Source organism: Lagenorhynchus albirostris, chromosome 1 (genome assembly GCF_949774975.1).
Source record: "Lagenorhynchus albirostris chromosome 1, mLagAlb1.1, whole genome shotgun sequence".
Lineage (NCBI taxonomy): Eukaryota > Metazoa > Chordata > Mammalia > Artiodactyla > Delphinidae > Lagenorhynchus > Lagenorhynchus albirostris.
Genome location: NC_083095.1, coordinates 161,480,286 through 161,503,362, shown reverse-complemented (window position 1 = coordinate 161,503,362; position 23,077 = coordinate 161,480,286). Strand labels below are relative to the sequence as shown.

The following is a 23,077-nucleotide window of genomic DNA, read 5'->3' as shown; positions in this document are numbered from 1 at the left end:
GGGTTGTCTCCAGCCCATCATCATTTCTCATCTGTCATGACATTCATTTTCTTTCTGCAGAGACTTTCTGGGAGCTTGGTAGCTGGACACATTGTTCTGCCACTTGCGGCCACTTGGGAGCCCGAGTTCAGAGACCCCAGTGTGTAATGGCCAACGGGCAGGAAGTGAGTGAGGCCTTCTGCGAGCACCTCCAGAAGCCGCTGGCTGGGTTCCAGCCCTGTAACATCTGGGACTGCCCCTCGAGGTATGTGTAGTCATCTCATCAGTACCAGGTTTTGGCTTGTTTTAAAATGCCCAGTCATTTGGAATTAATAACTCGACCAGTGTGATTTGTTTAGCATGTACCATACAAGGCACTCTGCTAAGTACTTTATGTGGATCACTTCACAGTCACCTCTGAGGTCGATGTCGTTCATTTTCTATTTTACAGATGGAACAACTCCCCTAGGCCGCACAGTTACAAGGGCCAGAATTCACATTGAGGTAGTCTGCTTTCACAGCATCTGCTCTTAATTGCTACCCAAATCTGTTTCCTGCACTCACAATGTACCTTAAGAGCACAGTGAAGCTGATTTCATGGGTTTACCCAGGAGATAAGTCAGCGGGCCAGATCATGAGAGGCACTAGTTAAAAGCACAGTTCCGTAGACTCTACCCCCAGGGGTAAAACCATTACTAACCTTTCTGTGTCACAGACAACACAAATCAATGGTTTTAAAAATGTCCAAAGTCAAACTCATGATCTCCACCAAATCTGATCCGTCCCCAGTGTTCCAGATCACATTGACAACATCCTGAACTCCCACTTTCCTCTCACTTCCATCCGTTCTTGTCAATTCCCACTGTTACCAATGGAGTCCAAGCCATCATCATTCCTCACTAGGACCACTCCAGGAGCCTCCTGAGTTTTGTCTCCTTTCTAGAGTGCCTTGTCCACTCTATAAGAACCATCTTTGAAAACACAAACCCATGGGACTTCCCTGGCAGTCCAGTGGTTAAGACTTTGCCTTCCAATGCAGGGGGTGTGGGTTCGATCCCTGGTCGGGGAGCTAAGGTCCTACATGCCTCACGTCCAAAAAACCAAAACATAAAACTGAAGCAATATTGTAACAGATTCAATAAAGACTTTAAAAACGGTTCACATTAGAAAAAAACCTTAAAAAAAGAAACCCTAAATACAAACTCATCACGATGCTCCTCACTTGAAAAGGGAACCCTCTTGCACTGCTGGTGAGAATGCAAATTGATACAGCCACTATGGAGAACAGTATGGAGGTTCTTTAAAAAACTAACAATAGAATTACCATACAACCCAGCAATCCCACTACAGGGCATATACCCTGAGAAAACCATAATTCAAAAAGAGACCTGTACCACAATGTTCATTGCAGCTCTATTTACAATAGCCAGGACATGGAAGCAACCTAAGTGTCCATCGACAGATGAATGGATACAGAAGATGTGGCACCTATATACAATGGAATATTACTCAGCCATAAAAAGAAACGAAATTGAGTTATTTGTAGTGAAGTGGATGGACCTAGAGTCTGTCATACAGAGTGAAGTCAGTCAGAAAGAGAAAAACAAATACTGTATGCTAACACATATACATGGAATCTAAACAAAAAAACAAAAAAAATGGATCTGAAGAAACTACGGGCAGGACAGGAATAAAGACGCGGACTTAGAGAATGGACTTGAGGACACGAGGAAGGGGAAGGGTAAGCTGGGACGAACTGAGAGAGTGGCATGAACATATATACACTACCAAATGTAAAACAGGTATCTAGTGGGAAGCAGCCGCATAGCACAGGGAGATCAGCTCGGTGCTTTGTGACCACCTAGAGGGGTGGGATAGGGAGGGTGGGAGAGAGACGCAAGAGGGAGGAGATACGGGGATATATGTATACGTATAGCTGATTCACTTTGTTATAAAGCAGAAACTGACACAGCATTGTAAAACAGTTATACTCCAATAAAGATGTTTAAAAAAAATAAACAACCTTCCATGCCTTCCCATTGTTCTTAGGACAAAGGTCAAAGTTCCTGGCATAGGGACTGTGTCTATCTTGTTCATTTTGTCCCCCAATGTCTAAAATAATGCCTTGCACATAGTAAGTGCCCAGTACCTATTTGCTGCCTGACCAAATAGGTGAGTGAAAGAATAAAAGTCCCTGCGTGCTTGGGTCTCAGGCTGCCTTTCTGCCTCATTGCTGTGTCTCCCAGCCTGGTTATTGGATCTCCATCCACAATAGTCTTTTTTGTCCCTTTGATATACCGTTCTGTCTCCTGACTCAGGGCCTTTGCACATACTGCTTACTCTCTTTTCACTTAGTTATTCTTATTCATCTATTTTCAGGAAAACTTTCTAGTCCCCAAACTAACCCAGACCCCTGTGCTATATGTTTTTCTATTTCCATGTCATTCTTCTGCACAGCTCTTACCACAATCTGCCTGTCTTGCCCACATACTGGACCATCGGTTCTATGAGACCCAAATCCACAGCTGGTGTGTTTAACAAGTTATCCCCAGCACTCAGCACAGTGATCGCCCCATTGTACACTCTCTAAAAATATTTGTTAAAAAAATGAATGAATGATTGAATAGCATAGTCCCTAGCAGATAATTGACCAATGATGCCATCGACTGAAAATAATGCACAACCTAAAAGTCGAGAGGTATGTTTTATTCGACGGACATTCTGAGGACTTCAGGCTTGGGACATAGCATCGCAGATAATGCTGAGAAACTGTTCTGAAGTGGCAAGGCGGGGAGTGGGGGAACCAAGATATATAGGAGTTTTTGCAACAAAAGACCAGGTAGTTGGAACATCAAAATATTACTGTTAATTAAAGAAAACCAGCTATCTGAAGTTAAGGAATTTAGCGCCTTTGTCTGTATGGGAAGATGCAAGAGTCTGGGCTTACCGAAATCATTCCTTTGATGTGCACCTCCACTATCTGGGGCCAGTGTCCTGTGCTTTCTCATCCTGAGTCTCCTCGGGGTGGTGTACCATCAGGGCAGCTGTAATGTGATGGCTTGATGGCTGCAACATCCTTTGTTTACTGACATGGCAGGCAATATTTTTGTTCACAATGCCAAAATTCACAGTAAAAACAAACAAAAAAAAAACCAAGACAAAAACCAAACAGTAGTAGTACTTACTGAGCACAAACCTGTGAGGCAGACACTATTAATCAACCTCATTTTACTGAGGAGGAATCGGAGGTGTACATAATGTTGTACAGCTCACTGCTCTGTGCAAATGCCCACCCCGGATCCATGATCTGTGCCTTGGAGGAGAAGTGGGAGGCATGGTCACACCGTGAAACAAAAGAGATGCCTCGGAACACGTTATTAGAAGAGCCGTGGATACCGTGGGCACCTTGACCTCTCTTGCAGTGCCGTAGGCACCTTGACTCTTGCATGAGCTCTTCCTATCCTTCAAAGGAAGAGCTTGTGCAAGAGTCATCTGTCCCTCAGGAAGCAGCAAACTGATGCTAGAATAACTAGGAGGAATTTGATCCAAGAAAACTGGTTTATATCAATTGTTGATTCTCACAATGAGAATTCACACTGGGAAATTTATCCTTATTTATTAAGTACTCTCAAGCCTTTAGCCACTCCTAGAAAAAACTGTCATACACTTTCATACCTAGAAGAAACAGTAGAGATCATCTAACCCTAGATCCCTCTACATCAGGGGTCCTTCACATTTCAGTGCCACGGATCCCTCCGTAGTCTAGAGAAGCCTATGGCTCCCTTCTCAATCAAGGGTTTTAAATCTATAAAAATAAAATATACTTGACTACAGAGGAATCCAATTAATTATATTGAAATATAGTTACTGAAGTAGTTTCAAATGTGTGATGTAGTAGGAAATTTGCTTCTCTATTAACACACTAAATAATAGGGTCTACTAGTACAATTGATTTTGAAATGGTGATGAATATAATTGCTGTTTTGGATGCCTGCCACAATTTTCATGTCATGTGAAAGCAGCTATGATTTCTATTGCTAACAAAATCACAGGTATTGCTATTACTACTAGATGTTGTTGCCTACATTTTTACAATTGAAGGCAATACAATTGCCGTTAGAGCTTAGTGGCAATGAAGATGTAATCCTTTTCCCATCCAAGTCCATGGTTCCCTGGCAGAACAATGGGGCTCAGGTTAGGAACCCCTACTCTTCAGTATCCTGGTGGCAGCTCGAACATCTTGAGTGACAGAGCACCCAATATCTCCAAGGTGTCCACTTCCAAGTTCAGTCTTCTATAATCATTATGAACTTTAGGGTCAGATAAATCTAGAAGCAGTCCCAGCTTTCTTGGCATGTTAGTTATGGGACCATAGCTATTTAACCTTGTGGACATCGCTGTCCTCACTGCAAGAATGGGAACAAGATGACAATTACATTAGAAAACATGCGAACGTCTCAGAGCACAAAGAGCACATAGGTGATTTAGTAATATCCAGTAATATTCCCTTTGCTTTCAGTGAGTTGAAATCCACCTTTTTGAAGTTTCCACCTAATTTTGCCCTAGCTGTACTCTATGAAGCCACACAAGTCATGGCTCCTTACATACTTGAAGACGGCTCTATCCCACCCCTATGTTGCTTGTCTCTACGTGGTGATTCTGTTGCTTCTCTGAGTAAAAGAAAACCTGAGCATATGGCTGGGAGTTATCTGTGCTGCTGCCCATTTCCAGAGAGACGTGTGAGGGCCCTGAAACAGTCATCATCTTAGGATCAATTTTTCCTTTGGAAGGCACTCCCTGTTGGATCTGTCCTACCAGTCCTTACTAAGCTCCTGTAGTTTTTGTTCTTAGGTGGTTCACGGGCACATGGTCAGAGTGCTCTGTGTCTTGCGGTGAAGGATTCCGCAGTCGGCAAGTGACCTGTAAGCGGACAAGAGCCAATGGGACTGTACAGGTGATGCCTCCGAGAGCATGTGCCCCCAGAGAGAGGCCTCTGGGAAGAAGCCCCTGCTCCAGTCACCCGTGTGTTCCAGGGCTTATTGAACCAGGGAACCAGGTAATGCTGACAAATCTAGTGTTTTGAAAGTATGATCATTTACTATAATCATACACTCCCTGTGGTGAAACCCATGCATCAAAAAAAATTAAAAAAGAGACTTCCCTGGTGGTCCAGTGGTTAAGATTTTGCCTTCCAGTGCAGGGGGTGCAGGTTGGATCCCTTGTCGGGGACCAAGATCCCACGTGCTTCGCGGCTAAAGAACCAAACCATAAAACAGAAGGAATATTGTAACAAATTCAATAAAGACTTTTAAAATGGTATACATCAAAAAAAATAAAATAAACCCATGCATCAGGGCCCCTCCGCACGGGGGAAGAGGAGAGCCCAACTGCTGCGTGACAGTCATGAAACTCAGCTGCACAGGGACCTTACCACGCCACGCACAGGCTGGTTCACGGGACCTTCTTATCCTTTCATGGGCCTCTCTGTTGTAATTAACACAGGCTGCAGGGACCAAAAGTTCCCCTCGGCCCTTCTGAAAATGTTCGGTAATGTTAGTGCAGGAAGGTACTTCACACTTCCTGCATTTCTGCCCTGCAGTGCAGCAGTTGTTGCTGCTGTGAGTCATTGTGCTAATTCTCTTAGGTCATTTTCCCCTTTAGTTCTGATTAACTCCAAGCACTACATGGCTACACACTTGTCTAACTGGAAAATGCACAGCCCCAGTTCTGCGCAGGGATGATGCAAAGCAGAGTGTGATACATCTTTCTGGAGCATCAAGTTTATTAACTAGAATTGGAAGAACCAAGGATTTCTTCGAACAAGAACTATCCCCCTCCCCCACCAACACGGAAGACAGAAGAGTGGGGGAGGGGAGACGTGCCCCAGGAATGACAGTCCAGTCTCTGAAGTTTCACCCAGGTCGGGATTGAGGGGTGGATCTGCAGCCACGGTGGCCTCTCTTTCGGTCGCCTGGGCTGCTCCGGACCATCCTCTGAGCTGGCCAGGGTCTTGGATACGATGCTTATGAAGGCCGCGCAGAGAACACACTCATCTTCCACTGGACTGGGACCCAGGGAGCGCGGCGGCCTGACCTTCCTGCCTCGGTCATCCATGGGGTTCAGATGGGCTCACTTTATTATGATGCCTCTTGCTGGGAAGCTTGCAACAAAGGTGTTTTAATATCAAGTTCCTGATTCTCCCAGCCACCTCTTGCTTTTTCTGGCTGTGGCCAGAGGGAGTGGATGAGGACATACTCTCAGGCTGCCCAGCGTGGGAGGACCTTCGTGTTGGACACACCCGGGGGGCAGCTGGTTCCCTCTGGGGCTCCAATCCTGCTGCGGGTGGAGGGGGATGTCCCAGGGCCACACTGGTGGGCTGGGCTGGGGGTGGCAGTCATCGACTCCAGGCTGGGAGGGGGACAGGCAGGCTCACTGGTCTTCTGCCCTGCCTGCTGGTCTTCCTGCAGCTGCACATTTTCTCCCTGGTAGAGCCACCTGGTTAGCAGGGTGGACAACTCAGGGCTTGAAGAAGGCTCACGTTCACTGCCACTGAGGTCCCTGGAAGGCAAGGGCCTCGCAGTTATGATGGAGGACCCCACCATTGGTTTCATGGAGCTCACGCTGCCTGTTCCTGGGTCCTGGATCTGATCGTGAGTCATGCCCAGAGTCCTCACCATTGTCACCCCTGGGTCCTCTTCACAGTGTGGCCGGAGTGGCTCCTTCTGGCCCATGTTCACCCATGGATGCCTCATGAGGTCAGGTCAGGTGCCTCTGTCACTGGGGTTGAGGGCAATCATTTTTTGTAATAGACCCCTTACCTCCAAAGACAGGTAAGGTGGGATGGGGTATTGCCCTTGTAGGATTCGCGTCCGCAGCTCCTGGACGTCTTTTCCCACAAAGGGCTGGCACCCAGTTACCATGATGGAGAGCACTACTCCCAGGTTCCACACGTCCAACGCAGGGCCGCTGTAGCTCTGCCCCAGTAAGAGTTCTGGGGCAGCATACGGGAGTGTGCCGCAGATCGTGTCCAGTTTGGCAGCGTCATCACACTTGTTGCTGAAGCCAAAGTCTGTTAGTTTTATATTCATGCTGGAATCAAAGAGGAGATTCAGTGGCTTCAGGTCCCGGTGCACGATGCCCCTCTGGTGGCAATGCTGCAGAGCAGAGACCAGCTGCTGGAACGGGCCTCAGGCCTCCGCCTCTGTCATACGGCCATGGATCATTAAGTAGCTGAACATGTCCCCCCCACTGAGGTACTCCATCACGAGGAACAATGTATCCTCCGTTTCAGTCACCCCCAGCATTTTTACAATATTGGGGTGATTCAGAGCCCTCATACTGAACACTTCCCGGAAATATGCCTGGAAAGTTGAGAAGCTCTGATGCCTTTTCTTAATGACCTTGACAGCCACCTGTGTCCCGGTCACAATGTGCCGGGCCAGCTTCACTTTAGCGAAGCTGCCTTCATCAATGGTGTGGAGGATCTCGTAATCATCAATACGAGCCTCCTTGTCAGCAGAGTTGGTTGTGAGGCCCTCCATCATGGTGACCTGCTAACTACACTGACTGACAGCACCAACTAGCAATGCTAACTATGCTAACTATGCTAACTAACAATGCTTACTAACAATGCTAAATATGCTAACTCTACTAACAACGCTAAGTATGCTAACTGTACCAACAGCGCTAACTAGTACTAACTACACTACTTATGCTAATAAAGTATTAACTATACCAACTACGCTAACTATACCAACAATACTGACTATGCTAACTGTACTAATCTTGCAATACTAACTAAAATTAAGATAAAAATGAGAAAAAGAACAAAGGAACAAAGGAAAGCAGAAGAAATGGAAAAGAAACACCAAAAAATTGAGAAGAACAAATTTAAAACTAAAAGAAATGATAAAGAGAGAAAAATAAAGAAAAATGAGAAAAAGGCAAAGAACAAAGAAAAATGAGAAAAATAAAAAAGGGTAGAGAAAAGAGGGAAAAAAATCAACAAAATGGCAGAAACAAGGAAAAAACAAGCTAACTGTGGGTCCAAGGCTGTCAGGTCACCAAAAGCAGCTTCCTGGGCTCTAAGGACAAAATACCTGGGCCCAGCTGGGGTGTCTTTTAGGGTTCTTGTGAATTATATCACAGTGGGGCACTCTGAGGTCAGAGCAGGAAATGGACCCATCACCGCTGGGGATAAACCATAGTGGTTTTCTCACTTTTTGAGTTCAAGGCCCCTTTACACTTAGGAAAAAGGATCCCAAAGAAATTTTTCTGTACGTGTGTTATTAGATATTGGTATTCACTTTGTTATAAATTAAAATCTGTACGATACTTCAGTGGCCTTTTTATTTCTAGTTTGAAAATGTGTAATAGTTTTAAAGACCTCATAATGTCTACACTTGAAATATTCAATTCCTTTTCCTTAAATTCTGGTCTCAAAATAATGTTACAACTTAACTGACTTCATGATACTATACGAAATGTTGTGTTGCATAAGACACAATAAGGTACGTTATGAAAGTCTATGAAGCTGAGAGAAGATTTGCCAGGAAGGTTGTGAGCAGATTTCTCATCAGGAGCCTCGGAGGCCAGATGGCATGGCTCAATGTACTTGAAGTGCGGAAGGAAAGAAACCGTCAACCAAGAATCCTATATCTAGCAAAACTTTCCTTTGAAAATGAAGGAGAAATCAAGACATTCCCAGTTAATCAAGAGTCGAGAGAGTTCTTAACCACCAGACCTGCCTGCCACAGGGAGTTCTTCAGGTTGGAGTCAAGGACCCTAGACAGTAACTCAAAGCCTTATGAAGAAATAAAGACCTCTGGTAAAAGTAGATAGACGGGCGATGAGAAAAGCTAGTACTATCGTAACTTAGGTTTGTAGCTCCACTTTTTGTTTTCTATTTGATTTAAGAGACTAATATAGAATAAAACACACACACATACAAATCATCACCTTGTTTCTAATACTGTCTTTTTCAATTTTGGGGAAAAGTCTGATTGGTCTCTAAAATGAATGTATGCATCTGACCTCAGGGACTGCATTTGGAAATCATAGTGTCTCTGTCTCCAGTACAAAGGTTAACCAAGGTCGGGTCCCTTTGAATGCAGCAGCTCAATAACAAGCTACAAGATAGATGGATTTGAGGCAATAGGGACAAGAGCAGGCTTCAAGAAAAGGAGCAGAGGAACACTAGTAATATGTGCACAGAAGTCTCAGAACCGGTATTCCAAATACCACCTTGAATGCTGTTATAATAAAAAATACCTGGGAAAAAATGCTTAAGAAATGTGTAGTAGACCCTGTCTTAGTCTGCAGGGCACCATAAGAGAAAACCACAGATTGGGTGCCTTAAACAGCAGAAATTTATGTTTTCCCAGTTCTAGAGGCTAGAAGTCCAAAATCAAGCTGCTGTCGGGGTTGGTTTTGGTCAGACTTCTCTTTCTGGCTTGTGGACAGCCACCTTCTAACTACATCCTCACATGGTCTCTTCTCTGTGCACACACACACAGAGTTCTGGTGTCTCTTCCTCTTCTTATAAGGACACTTCCTGTCAGATTAAGGCCCCACCCTTATGGCCTCATTTAACCTCTAACCTCCTTAGAGACCCTATCTCCAAATGCAGTCACAATGGTGGCTAGAGTTTCAATATATAAATTTTGAGGAGATACAAATGGGTCCATAAGATTATGCCCTTTGGTCCCCCCAAAATTCACGTCCTTCTCATGTGCAAAATACACTCACCCCATCTCAATATCCCCAGAGGTCTTAACCCATTCCAACACCGATTCCAAGTCCAAAGCCTCATTAAATTTCACCTGATCAGGTATGGGTGAGAAATGACACATAAAATTAACCATCACAGAACCTATAAAGAAAAATGTAACACACTGTTGAAACACATAACAGAAAAGCTGAACAGTCCATTCCTTTAAATGAACTGAAATATGTAATGTAATTCCAATTCAGATTACAGTAGAATTCTTTTTTCGGAACTTACAATAGTTTTGACATTCATATGGGAGAATGAGTGAGGACAAGAAATTTTTAGAAAAGCAAATTACTAGAGGTATAGAAAGACTTTCCTTATCTGATGTCAAAGTGTGCCACAAAGCTCTTGTAGTAAAATAGTGCAGCATTAGTAGAGGAATAGATGTGAGTCATGGAATATAATTAGAGTACAGAAACAGACCCATGTAAAATGAGTTTAAAGTTCAAAGGCAGCTCATCATAGAGGGAAGAATAGTTCAAAAAAAAATAGTATAAAACTACAGAAAGTTTTTTTTCCCCAGACATTAAAGAAGATCTAAATAAATGAAAAGACATCCTATATTTATTTATCAAAAGACTTAATGTTATTCAGATGACAGCACTCCCCAAGTTGATCTACAGATTCAACACAATCCCTTTCAAAATCCCAGCTTCTTTGCAGAAATTGACAAGCTGATCCTAAAATTCATATGGAAATATAAAGGACCCAGAATAGCCAGAACAATCTAGAAAAAGAACAAAGTTGGAGGGCTCAGACTTCTCAGTTTCAAAACTTACTACAAAACTGTAATAATCATGAGAGTGTGGTACTCGCAAAGCATAGACACATAGACTGATGAAAGAGAGTTGAAAGTCTGGAGATAAATCCATGTATCTATGTCAACTGATTTTCTGCAAAGGTGACAAGACCATTCAATGGGGAAAGAATAATCTCCTCAACAAACGGTGCAGGACAACTGAATAGCCACATACAAAAGAAAGAAATTGAATTCCTAGCCTACAATATACAAAAAATTAAGTCAAAATTTATCAGAGACCTAAACTTAAGAGCTAAAACAATAAAGCTCCTGGAAGAAAATTTAGCCATAAATCTTCATGCTTTGGATTAGGAGATGGTTTCTTAGATATGACACCAAAACATAAGCCACAACAACAAAAATAAATGTACCACATCAAAATTAAAAACTTTTTTTGCTACGAAGGACATGATCAAGAAAGTGGACAGCCCACAGAGTGGGAGAAAGTATTTTAAAATCATATATGTGAAAGGGAACTTGTTTCTAAAATATATAAAGAACACTCAAACTCAATAATAAAAACACAAATAAACTAATTAAAATATTGAAAAGGATCTGAATAGACATTTCTCCAATAAAGACTTACAAACGGCCAATAAGAACAGGAAAAGAAACTTAGCATCATTAGTCATTAGGGAAATGCTAATCACAAAGAGAGATAGTAGTAAGTGTTGATGAGGACACGGAGAAATTGGAACCTTAATACTTCGCAAGCGGGAATGAAAAATGGTCTAGCCACTTTGGAAAACAGTCTGACAGTTTTTCAAAAGGTTAAATGTATGGGTTACCATATGACCCAGTAATTCTACTCCTAGGTATGTACCGAAGAGAAATGAAAACAGGTTCACAGAAAAACCTGTACATGAATGTTCATAGCAGCATTATTTATAAGAACCAAAGAGTGGGAATAACTCAAGTCAAACCCATAATAAAACTCCAAAAATTAGAAATAACTGACAGATAAATGTGGTGTATTTGTACAATGGAATATCATCTGGCCATTAAAAAGAATAAACTACTAATATGTATTACAAGGTGATGAACCTTAAAGACATTATGGTCAGGGAGGGAAGGCAGACACAAAAGACCACATATTGTATGATTCTATTTATATGAAGTGTCTACAATAGGTAAATCTCTAGAGAAAAATGTAGCTGAACAGTTGTCTAGGCCTGAGGGGGAGAGGCCATGGGAGGAATTGGGAGTAGATGCTAAAGGGTACAGGGTTTCTTTTGGGGATGGTGATAATGTCTTAAAATTGATTGTGGTGATGGTTGCACAACTCTAAAAACCATTAAATTGTATACATTAAACAGTGACTTGTACAGTATGTGAATTACATCACAATATTGTTGTTAGGAAAGAAAAAAGATTGTATGAGGGAAATTGGTCAACTAATGTAAGAAAAACAAGTAAAATGAGAGCCCAAACTCACGGCGTACATCAGAATAAATTCTGACTTGATTAAAGTGCTCAGTGTAAAAGTAATTAAACTGGACTAGAACTACCAGGATGGGAAAGACCTTTTCAAGCATAAAACAAATTACAAGAAAAATTAATAGGTGTTATGAGTACAGAAAAATTTAAGAACTGCATGTCGAAATATTTTTTTCTGTAATTAAACTCACCTCAACACATAGGCTTCATTTTTGCTCTGAGCAGGAAAACCCAAACTTGCCCATGGCTTATGATTTTAAGCATAGTCATTTCTGAACCTAAGCCTGGTCAATTACAGATTGGCCCTGTCCTTTCCCCTTCTGCCCAGAGGTGGTCTAAGTTTCTGGGGGAAAAGAGGAAAGGAAACTTCTGGCTCTAAAGGAGGGCTGTCTGGTCCTTAGAGCTGGGCTTACATCCTCCCTAACTTCCCTCGGGTACAGCTGATCCCCTGTAGCTAGTCCTTAGCAATGCTGCCGCAGCACATGGTTTTGGAACCCCAGCATGCATGAGCTCCCAGTGTTGTTTATACTGCATTGTGCTTTTGTTCCAGTGTCCTGGACGTTGCCGGGGTCGCGCTGTGAGGATGCAGCAGCAGCATCATATAATTTGTCAACACCCCAACCGTTCTGAGTCCGGCTGTGATGACAGGAGGTACCGGCCCCGCCCTAGGGCAGCACACAACCTCTGCCACCTCAGTAGTGACTATGACCGCCTGAAAGTGGCATCATCTGTCCTCTATACCACCTCTCATAATGGACAGTTCCTACTAAATTATGATTTCTCATGGTGCCATTCTCAATAGTATGTATTATACCAAAATACTCATTAACATGTACTATTTATCATCACAAATTATTTGGATGTTCAACATATAGAGACACCCCAAAGAGAAAGGAAAAAGTAGCATTGAGAATAGACAGGTATTTTTCCCTCTATATACAAAGTTGATGAAGCCTAATAATATTTCATTTAGGCTTACAGATTAAATCTGTAACCTAGTGTTTTCTATGAACTACATTATTCCTTTGTTTAGAAACTGTTTGATTAGGACGTTGGCACAGAATAACATCCAACGTTATTAGCAGAGAATAAAATTTACTTTAGCAGAGAATAAAATTAACTTTTATCTTGTTAAGGGGCTTACACAAGAAAAAAAATGCTTCCCTCTTTTATAAAAGTCTGAGCTGATAGATGATTTAGGGGTAGAAGAACTTTGTTCCCTGAGGTCACTCAGAGGTCACCCAGACCCCTTCCGTCTGGCGACTCCACCACCCCAGAGGAGCGTGCTCCAGCCAGAGAAAGTGAGGAGAAAGCCAAGAGGGCACACTAATGGGGAAATTTGGAGTTCTACCACTCTCTTCTTGTGTAACCTTGGACTACCTAACCTCCTAGTCTGCACAATGGGGTATTATTGTCGGTGCGAAATTATGCTAGGTTTTTTTTTTTAATTGAAGTAGAGTTGATTTACAATGTTGTGTTAATTTCTGCTGTACAGCAAAGTGATTCAGTTATACACATATAGACATTCTTTTTTTTAAATAGTCTTTTCCATTATGGCTTATCATAGAATATTGAATATAGTTCTCTGTGCTATACAGTAGGACCTTACTGTCTATCCATTATATATAAAAACTTACATCTGCTCACAACAGCCTTCCACTCCATCCCTCCCTCAACCTCCTCCCCCTTGGCAACCACCAGCCTATTCTCTTATGTCCGTGATTCTGTTTCTGTTTGAAAGACAGGTTCATTTGTGTCGTATTTTATTTTACTTTATCTTATTTTATTTTTTGGCGGTACACGGGCCTCTCACTGTTGTGGCCTCTCCCGTTGCGGAGCACAGGCTCCGGACACGCAGGCTCAGCGGCCATGGCTCACGGGCCCAGCCACTCGGCAGCATGTGGGATCTTCCTGGACCGGGGCACGAACCCGTGTCCCCTGCATCAGCAGGCGGACTCTCAACCACTGCACCACCAGGGAAGCCCTGTGTCATATTTTAGATTCCACACAAAAGTGATATCGTATGGTATTTGTCTTTCTCTTTCTGACTTACTTCACTTAGTATGATAATCTCTTGTTGCATCCATGTTGCTGCAAATGGCATGATTTCATTCTTTTTATGGCTGTGTAGTATTCCATTGTATATAGGTACCACATCTTCTTTATCCATTCATCTGTCAGTGGACACTTAGGTTGTTTCCATGTCTTGGCTATTGGGTGCATGTATCTTTTTGAATTATAGTTTTCTCCGCATATATGCCTGCGAGTAGGATTGCTGGATCACATGGTAATTCTATTTTTAGTTTTCTAAGGAACCTCCATACTGTCTTCCACAATGGCTGCACCACCTTACACTCCCACGAACAGGGTAAGAGGGTTCCCTTTTCTCTGCACCCTCTCCAGCATTTAGTATTTGTAGACGTTTTAATGATGGCCATCCTGACTGGTGTGAGGTGGTACCTCATTATAGTTTTGATTTGCATTTCTCTAATAATTAGCGATGTTGAGCATCTTTTCATGTGCCTATTGGCTATCTGTATTTCTTCTTTGGACAAACGTCTGTTTAGGTCTTCTGCCCATTTTTGGATAGGGTTTTCTGGGGTTTTTTTTGTTGTTATTGAGCTGTGTGAGCTCTTACTTTATCTTGGAAATCAAGCCCTTGTCGGTCGCATCATTTGCAAATATTTTCTCCTAGTCTGTAGGTTATCTTGTTTGGGGGAAGCTTTGATTAATTGGTTTAGTGTGAAGCACTTAAGCAGCCTTGGTCATAGAAGATGCTCACTCTATGGCTCTTCCTTCCTCCTCCACATCCTGAGTCTTGCTGGAGAAAATGAGATGACCTTGACAACTGGCTCTGTTTCTATTTTGAGCCTTCAGTAAGGTTTGGCAATGTAGGGTCAGCTGCATTTCCTATTCCCAAAACAATTCCAGCCAGAACCATTCTCCTCAAATGGAAAATGTCTGGAACAGCTGCCCTTATTCTCAACAGAAAACCCAGTTTCCAATTTTGTTCGGAAGATGGAGACCACACACAGATTGATAGGTATCATCCCAGATGTTTTACTTTGCATGCTCAAAGATATATTTATATTACAAACACCTACGTGGTTTGAGCTTTCTTTATAACATACTGGATATATTTTTCTGAAACTTGTTTTTTCTGCTTATCAATACATTATAGAGCTATTTCCCATCCAAGTACATGAGTCACTTTATTCTTTTGAATTGTTGTACTTAATGTTACCTCACTCCATTTCTAATGGACATTTGATTGTTTCCAATTTTTTGCTATTACAAACAAATGCTGCGGTAAACATCCGGAACATCTTTATGCACAAAGGGTAATATTCTTATGGGATACATTTTAGACATGGACTTGAATTGACAGACATGCTCATTTGGACACTACTAAATAACCATCAAAATGTCTACACCAACAGTATATGAGAGTCCCCCTTTTCATCAACTTTATATAGGTTTTTCAATATTTTAAAAATTTTGCCAATCTGATGGATGAAATATCTTATTGTAATTTGTACTTTTCTGGTTACTTTTTACATGACTTTTGGCTCCTTGTATTTTTTCTCCAACCCATCCACCTTTTTCCATCTTTACCACCATCACCCCTGGCCAAGCCATCCAACTGGTCTCCCTCCACCCATCCATGCTCCTTTCCAACCCAGTCTCCCCACTGCAGCCAGAGTAATCTTTTCCAAAATGCAAATCTGATCATACCACCACCACACCCCGTCTCCCTGCTAGATTAACATCACTTTAGAGGCTTCACTTGCTCTTAGGGAAAAGGTTGACTAAAATCCACAATGTGCCCTATAAAATATTGCACGGTCAAGTCCTACTTCCCTGCACACCCTCATTCGAGACCTCAGTCTGTCTCACTCTTCCAGCCACTGTCCTTCTTTCAGTCCCTCGGATACGCCATGAACTTTCCAACCAAAACAAGAAGCAAAAAATAGAATAGAAAGGATAAAAGGCATGGAAGGATCTATCACAAGGATATCTGATTAAGTGGGGTTTTAGAGAAAGAGATATGGAAATGAACTGAAAGGGTAGACATAAAAGAAGTAATAGAAGAAAAATTCCTAGACCTGAAGGGGGAAAAGAGTAAAGTTGCCTTTCATTTTCTCTATTGTTTCTGCTTCCTCCAGGGTTGGCTGTTCAGCTTTTAGTACTAGTGTCCTAGTACTTTTCTTTCATGCTGTTAGTTTTCCCCAAATATCTGGTGGTTTATGGAAGAAGGCCTAGGTTACTTTAGAGAGCTTCTCTGGGTCTCTTTTGCAGTTTTCTGGCCTCATTTCCCCCCACAGACCTCTTCTGCTGACTGGGCATGCTTCCTGTGAGCTCGCTGAAGGTAGGTGAGGTACTAGATCTCACTTTACAATGCAGTGGGTGGGCTGGAGACCCCCAGTTGCCATAGTACAGCCTCAGTAAATATTAGAGGGTGTGTTACAAGGAGTAACATTGTTAGTGGCCACTGGTAGAGAATCAGTGGTGAGCAGGTCATCTGCTAGCCTCTATTATTGGCCGTGGGAAGGGTTTGGGAGGTGTGGCTTCCACTGAAAAGAGTTATAAAGGGAGTGAGAATTATCAGGGTAAACTAGCCCACATTATGGCAAGAAGACAACACAGGGATCTGAGGACGTGCTGGAGGACCCAGAGAGTTTGTTCCCCAAAGAGGTAATTCCTAACCTCAGCCATGAGTCAGAATTCCCTGGGAAGTTTCTTTAAAGATTCTTGGGCCTCAACTGGGACTTAATGAATTAGAATCTTGGGGAGGAGTGGAACCTGCCAATCTGTATCTCTTTTGTTCGTTTGTTTGTCTTTTGTTTTTAATTCTTTCCTAATCTATGTCTTTTTAAAGCTGCCTACATACCTCTGATAGTAAGCCAGACTTGAAATCTACTGCCCTACAGAATCAGTAGTTCCATCTGGCTGATGATGAAACGGGTTATTTGAGGTAGGAGCAGAGCTGGACTGAATAGGAATGAGAAATTAAGACAGACTAGTAGAAACAGGGTTACTGTTATGATTTCTGCTGCCATTTCTACTTTCATGTTTTGCATAGAAAAACACGAGTTCCAATTGTGTGCACAGTGTTGGTGCCCAGACTGTGTCCCCCTAGCTCAGGCATCCCCATCCCCAGTCCCATCCCTGCCCGGAAGGAAGTGATGCTCTCTGCTGGACCGATCTTGCATTCTTTTACTGGGTCCTCAATGACCAGCCTCTTGGGTTTCAGCATCTGCCTTGGTCTCTAGCTCCCTGCGCCCCCCTCACCTTTCATATTTAGGAAGCTAAATAGTTTCTTCTGACTTCCCACTGGCCCTGTCTTCTAACAAAGCAGAAAAAGAGGCTGTATTAGTTAAGGTCCTTTGGGCTGGAAACAGCAAAAGTCAACTTGGAATGAGTTATACAAAGAGGGTGGGAGAGTTCTTATTAAGATAGGACCACCATTCTCAGAACAATTTGCTATCTTCTAAAATGTCTTCTTTGAGTATCCTTGGAATATTTGTTCAACTGTTTTCAGTAGAAAAGCTGATCTCTGCATAGGGGATGGCTGAAGAGTACTCAGTCTCTGCCCTCTTGTCCAAAGCAACTCAACTTTTGGCCCCCTAAGCTTCATACCCACTGGAGAAAACAAAAACCCTGCAGTTAACAGGACACCCTCATCCCTTTTCCTCTTACAAATCTTATAAACAGTTTGATGGGACAGTATTAAGTAAACCCTTTGATAGAGTCTCCCCCTACTGGCTAATCAAAGTATTGCTTCCAACTATGTGTAATAGTCTCTTAGAGAAGTTCAGGTGATCAGAATTTTCTCCACCTTATTACATTTCCAGTGGTGTTTCAACACTCCGTATGGATTATGTGCGCTGATAGGGAGCCTTTTATAGGAACACAAAAATGTCTCGATCCAAAGGGATAATGCTGTGAGACCTCAGGAAGGACTGTAACCAAGAAATGAGGAGTAATTTCTCCTCTCAGCTCTGCAGCTCTGTGTGTTTCTGCTTCATTCTTTGTTCTTTCTGAATGTTATTTTATTCTACTTCTCTGGCCCATGTGGCAGAGTATGGCCACCACTACTCCAGCCTTCAGGTTTATATGTCTTGTTCCAGCAACTTCCAAGTTCCTGGGAGAAAGACAGTGATTGAACCAGCTCAGGTTAGGGCCCTCTTCCAGTCATCTTAGGGGATGGGGAGACATTCTCATGTGGTACAAGTACATCAGTTCCAGGAACCCTGCCCGAGGGAACAAGAGCAGATACCCCAAAGTGGGTCCACTAAGGTGGCTCACCCTCCAGGGTAAATATCTGTTCAAAAATCAGAGGGCATTCAACAGGCACATGAAAAGGTGCTGAACATCACTAATCATCAGGGAAATGCATATCAAAACCAGAATGAAATATCACCTCACACCTGTCAGAATATCTGTTGTCAAAAAGACAACAAATAATAAATGCTGCTGAGGATGGGAAAAGGGAACACTTGTACACTGTTAGTGGGAATGTCAGTTAGTGCGGCCGCTATGGAAAACAGAGAGATTCCTTAAAAAGGTAAAAAGAGAACTACCAGATGATATAGCAATTCCACTCCTGGGTATAAACCTGAAGAAAATGAAAACACAAATTCAAAAAGATTGGGCTTCCCCGGTGGCACAGTGGTTGAGAGTCCACCTGCCGATGCAGGGGACATGGGTTCGTGCCCCGGTCCGGGAAGATCCCACATGCCACGGAGCGGCTTTCCATATCTTTCCATAATAGATATGGAAAGATATGGAAACAACTTAAGTAGCCATCAACAGATGAATGGATAAAGGAGATGTGGTACATATACAGTGAAATATTACTCAGCCATAAAGAATGAGATTTTGCCATTTGCAACAAGATGGATAGACCTGGAGAGTATATATGCTTAGGGAAGAAAGTCAGACAGAGAAAGACAAATATCATACATATGCTGTCACTTATATGTGGAATCTAAAAAATAAAACGAATGACTATAACAGAAACAGACTCATAGATACAGAGACAAACTAGTGGTTACCCAGCGGGGGAAAGGCATGGAGGATGGGCAAGACAGGGCTAAGAGACGGAGAGGTGTCAACCAGTTGGTATAAAATAAATAAGGTACAAGGATGTAATGCACAGCACAGGGAATATAGTCAGTATTTTATAATAACTTTAAATGGAGTATAAAGTATAAAAATATTGAATCACTATGTTGTACACCTGAAGCTAATATAATATTGTAAATCAACGATACTTCAATTAAAAAAATTAAGTAGCTACTGTGTAGGGTAGTTGTGAGGATTAAAGGAGTCAATCTATGTAAAGTATTTGGAAAATTCTCTGGCACATGGTTGTCAAATAAATATACACGTACAGTGGACCCTTTCTGACAACAACAAAACAGAGGGCATTAACTTTCTATTCTGTTTTAAAGAGTAAGGAGGCTAGAAAGAGATCCCTCTTCCCAAAAGGTCTTTTTTAGCTCTCACTATGAGTTATATAGTGTGTCCTAAATGTAAACTAGAGCACTCCTCTTAGCAGAGAAGGTTGCTCACAAACAAATTCATACTCATACCAGAATATATTTCAAGTGCTTATATAAACGGAGCTTACAGTTTGTTAACAAATGCGTCTTTCTTCTCTTCCTTAAATCGATCTGCTCCAGCTCATCAGAAGAGTGTGTCTTTTGAGGTGCGTGCCTTGATGTGGTGCCAGAGGTTCACGGAAACACATGGTTTGCTTGCCTCTATTGAGGTTGTGATTCCTCCACCACTTTGCTTAGTCAGCCAGGAACAATGCAGATGAGTTTCCTGTTGAATAAGGTCGTAATTGTCAAGCCTTTGCTATACTGAAAGTACAGTACAGTAAAAGGCTTGATCCCAGCAAGAAGTGACACCCCACTTTCTCCCATTGTCCACCTTTTTGTTTGTTTTTCTCATTTCAGACCCACCTTTTGGAGGAACTGCTCGTCGCGGGCTTGTGACACATGTTGGCACGCAGGCCCTTGGAGGCCCTGTACGTCAGCCTGTGGTCAGGGCTTCCAGTCTAGGAAGGTGGACTGTGTCCACACGAGGAGCTGCAAGACGGTGGCTGAGAGACGCTGTGAGCCGGGAAAGAAACCCTCTTCCTGGCGGCACTGCCTGGGGCCTTCCTGTGATAGTACGTACCCCTCTCAGGTATTGCAACCACCCCGAAGCCTTGTGCAAACCGGACCGCATGGAGCCAACCTTGTCAGGGTCTCGTCCGCAGGGCCATTCTGAACGGATGTGGTATCTTGGGACATCAGGAGATTAGCTGCTTTGATGTGGGTGCAACTTGGTGTCCTTTAGAGAAGAAAATAGTTGACTGAGTAGGGTGGTCGGTGGCATTCTAACAAGCACTGCGAGCCTCTCCACAGCCTCTTTCTGCCTTGGAGTTTCAGCCCCTCAGACAAGGCTTCCTTGGATGGGATTGGGCAGGTGTGTAAATGCCCTGAAGTTATGTGGGAAATGTAATCATATATATTTTTCTAGGGAGAGGTCCATTGCTTTGATAAGTTTTCCCTGGGGTTCATGACACCCCAGAAGCTAGTGCTGCTGTCAGCACTGGGAGGAGCAGGTGGCCTGAAGGGCTGTGACGTCCCCTGAGGGCATCGAGAAGCCACATGGCCTAGCTAAGAAGTGAGTCCAGGGCACTTCTGACTCCAGTGCCAAGCAGTGGCCCTAACCCAAGCCTAGCTTCTTCGCTTCCCCCTGTAATCTCAGTTTCTGCTTTTCATAAAATCATGTACTTCCTTTTAAACTAGGTCTCTAATGAGCTATGTGTTAAATGGATATATATATATATATATTTTTTTTTTTTCTGCAGGAGGCTGCACAGACACAACTCACTACTGTACGTTTGTAAAGCATCTTAATTTGTGTTCGCTAGACCTCTACAAACAAAGGTGCTGTCAGTCGTGTAAAGAAGGATAAAACTTCTAGGGGGTCCTAATGCCACTGGGAAGATGAAGCAAAATGTAAAAGCTCTCTTCCCCATGTAGCCGGCACAAAGACTCGTATTTCTTTACCAAAAAACCCTCTAGATTCTACAATCAGACAGAAGTCGATGCAAATCACCACTGTTAAAATTTGGGACTGTCATTTCCCCATGGGCGGTTTTTAATTCCAACTCTTTTAAATGATATGTTCCAGGACTAACATAAAATACTGTAGCAGGCACACCATTGCACGTGGGACCTCGTCCTGTCCTTCTAATCAGGAAATCACCAAGATCACCTGTGCATTGTCACGAGCTGCCTCTTCCTGTGATTTATAGACTAGTAGAGAGTACGACATCCTGAAGGCTTGAGAAACACGGCAACTGATGACTTCTCTCAGTTTTAGGGTTGCAACAGGTTTATAAGGCATTTACATTTTAGAAGCTCTGGCCAGTAGTTGTTAAGATGTTGGCTCCAATGGCATTTTTATGGACCCTTACGTTTAGTCTGTGAAAAGGAGACAATCACTCTGGACAGGCTTGTGACCCTGACTGATCCAGACATCCTGGAGGAATGGCATCTTTTCCTTGCTCTGAGAGAACACTGCGTAAACATTGCTGCCATTTTTGCAACTACAGAAATCGATCTGTGACCAAATGAGGCATCTTGGAAATTAAAGGAGATGGAAAGTTAACCTCTTCTACTGATTTTGAAGTATATTCAAAGCGTTCTTTTAAGAGCTGTGTATGAGATTTTTCTCAGCACTATTCTCTTGCACACAAACAGAAAAACCAAAGCCTTGTTAGACCGAATTTATGCATAAGATAGTATTCCTAAGGATTTTTATTTTGGAAAAATTATGAGAAAGTAATCTAACTATGAAACATGATAGCTGAAAAGAGCTGTTTACAGTAAATAACTTTTAATTTGAACTGATTTGTCAGTAAATCCAAAGCGAATTAGCATTAGGCTGGAAGGTACAGTTAGGATGAGAAGTTAAGAGTTAGGATTTGGTGACTAAGTTTAGGGTTCATTTTAGTTTTAGCCTTGGGTTAGGTGAGAGAAATGGAGGTTCACTTATTGTTAAGGCTAGAGTTGGCTTATGGATTAGGGTTAGGTCAGAATTGGTTTGGGTTTGGATCGTGCCAATGCTGGCATTAGTGACGGCATCAGGGTGGAGGTAAAGTTTGGAGAAGATGTTGCTGCGGAAGGAGTTGGGAACTAGTATTTAATTGTAAGTTCTAAAGCTGATTTGGTTAGGGGGCTCTTACCTTACATACTAGCAGTTATGGCTTTGGATGGCACACAACCCCAAATAAGTGGTCATACTTCTTTATTCGGGGTCCCAGCTGCCTGTGCGCATGTTGCCTATAGGCTGTCGGCAGCAAAGTTACCTGAAGCAGGTGTGCTGGCCCTAGTCCCTGGTCACTCATAAGTGAGCAGTGCGTTCTGGCTTTGGATTTGTCTGTGGACAAGCTTGCTGAGTCTCTGCCACATCCTGAGCACCAGGTCTCTTGTTCTAACTGCAGCCTCACTGACACTGGGATGAGCACTACTGTACGTGGAGGGTTTGGTGGTTGGGAATGGGTGCGGGAACGTGACGAGGACACACCAGCCTGTGAGTTGTTCATCATCAATCACACTTGATTGTTGAAGGCTTTTTAAATTAAAAGAGAGATCATTTGTACAATACTCTTTGTATATATTTATTATATGACTTAAAGGTGCAATATTTTATTTTGTACAGTATGTAATAAAGACAGGGGACATGTATTTTTCTGATTAACAAAATTTCTTATTAAACTGCTTCACTTTGTATTTAAAGTTGCTATTTTCATTTGCTGTTGTACCTTTTGTCTTGTTATCATTCAAATGACCTTCCTGTGTACTGTATTTTACTACTGTTTCTATCACCTAAGAGTTACTATTTCTCTTTCACAATCCTGACTAGGAATTCAGAAATAAATGTACTTTGATTATTCAGTGGCATCCTTACAAAGGCAGGTGACTTATTTGCATTCGGGTTTTGGTGGCCTTGGGTATGGTCACCTTGGCTGCCTCTCTGAGTCCAGGAGCAACCCTGCTGGGCTCAGTGCCCTGGGCTGTCTT

The 23,077-nt window shown here is 42.6% G+C and overlaps 1 protein-coding gene across 1 annotated transcript in view; it reads left to right on the top strand.

The window, feature by feature from the left end:
• The window catches only part of ADAMTSL3 (ADAMTS like 3), a 373,236-nt gene extending 350,360 nt beyond the window's left edge, over positions 1-22,876 (top strand). The window contains 5 exon segments of the mRNA XM_060157437.1: positions 61-244; positions 4,831-5,035; positions 12,538-12,638; positions 19,955-20,169; positions 20,857-22,876. Of these exon segments, the coding sequence (XP_060013420.1) occupies positions 61-244; positions 4,831-5,035; positions 12,538-12,638; positions 19,955-20,169; positions 20,857-20,963 (812 nt within the window). The 3' untranslated portion in view covers positions 20,964-22,876.
• The last annotated feature ends 201 nt before the right edge of the window (positions 22,877-23,077 follow it).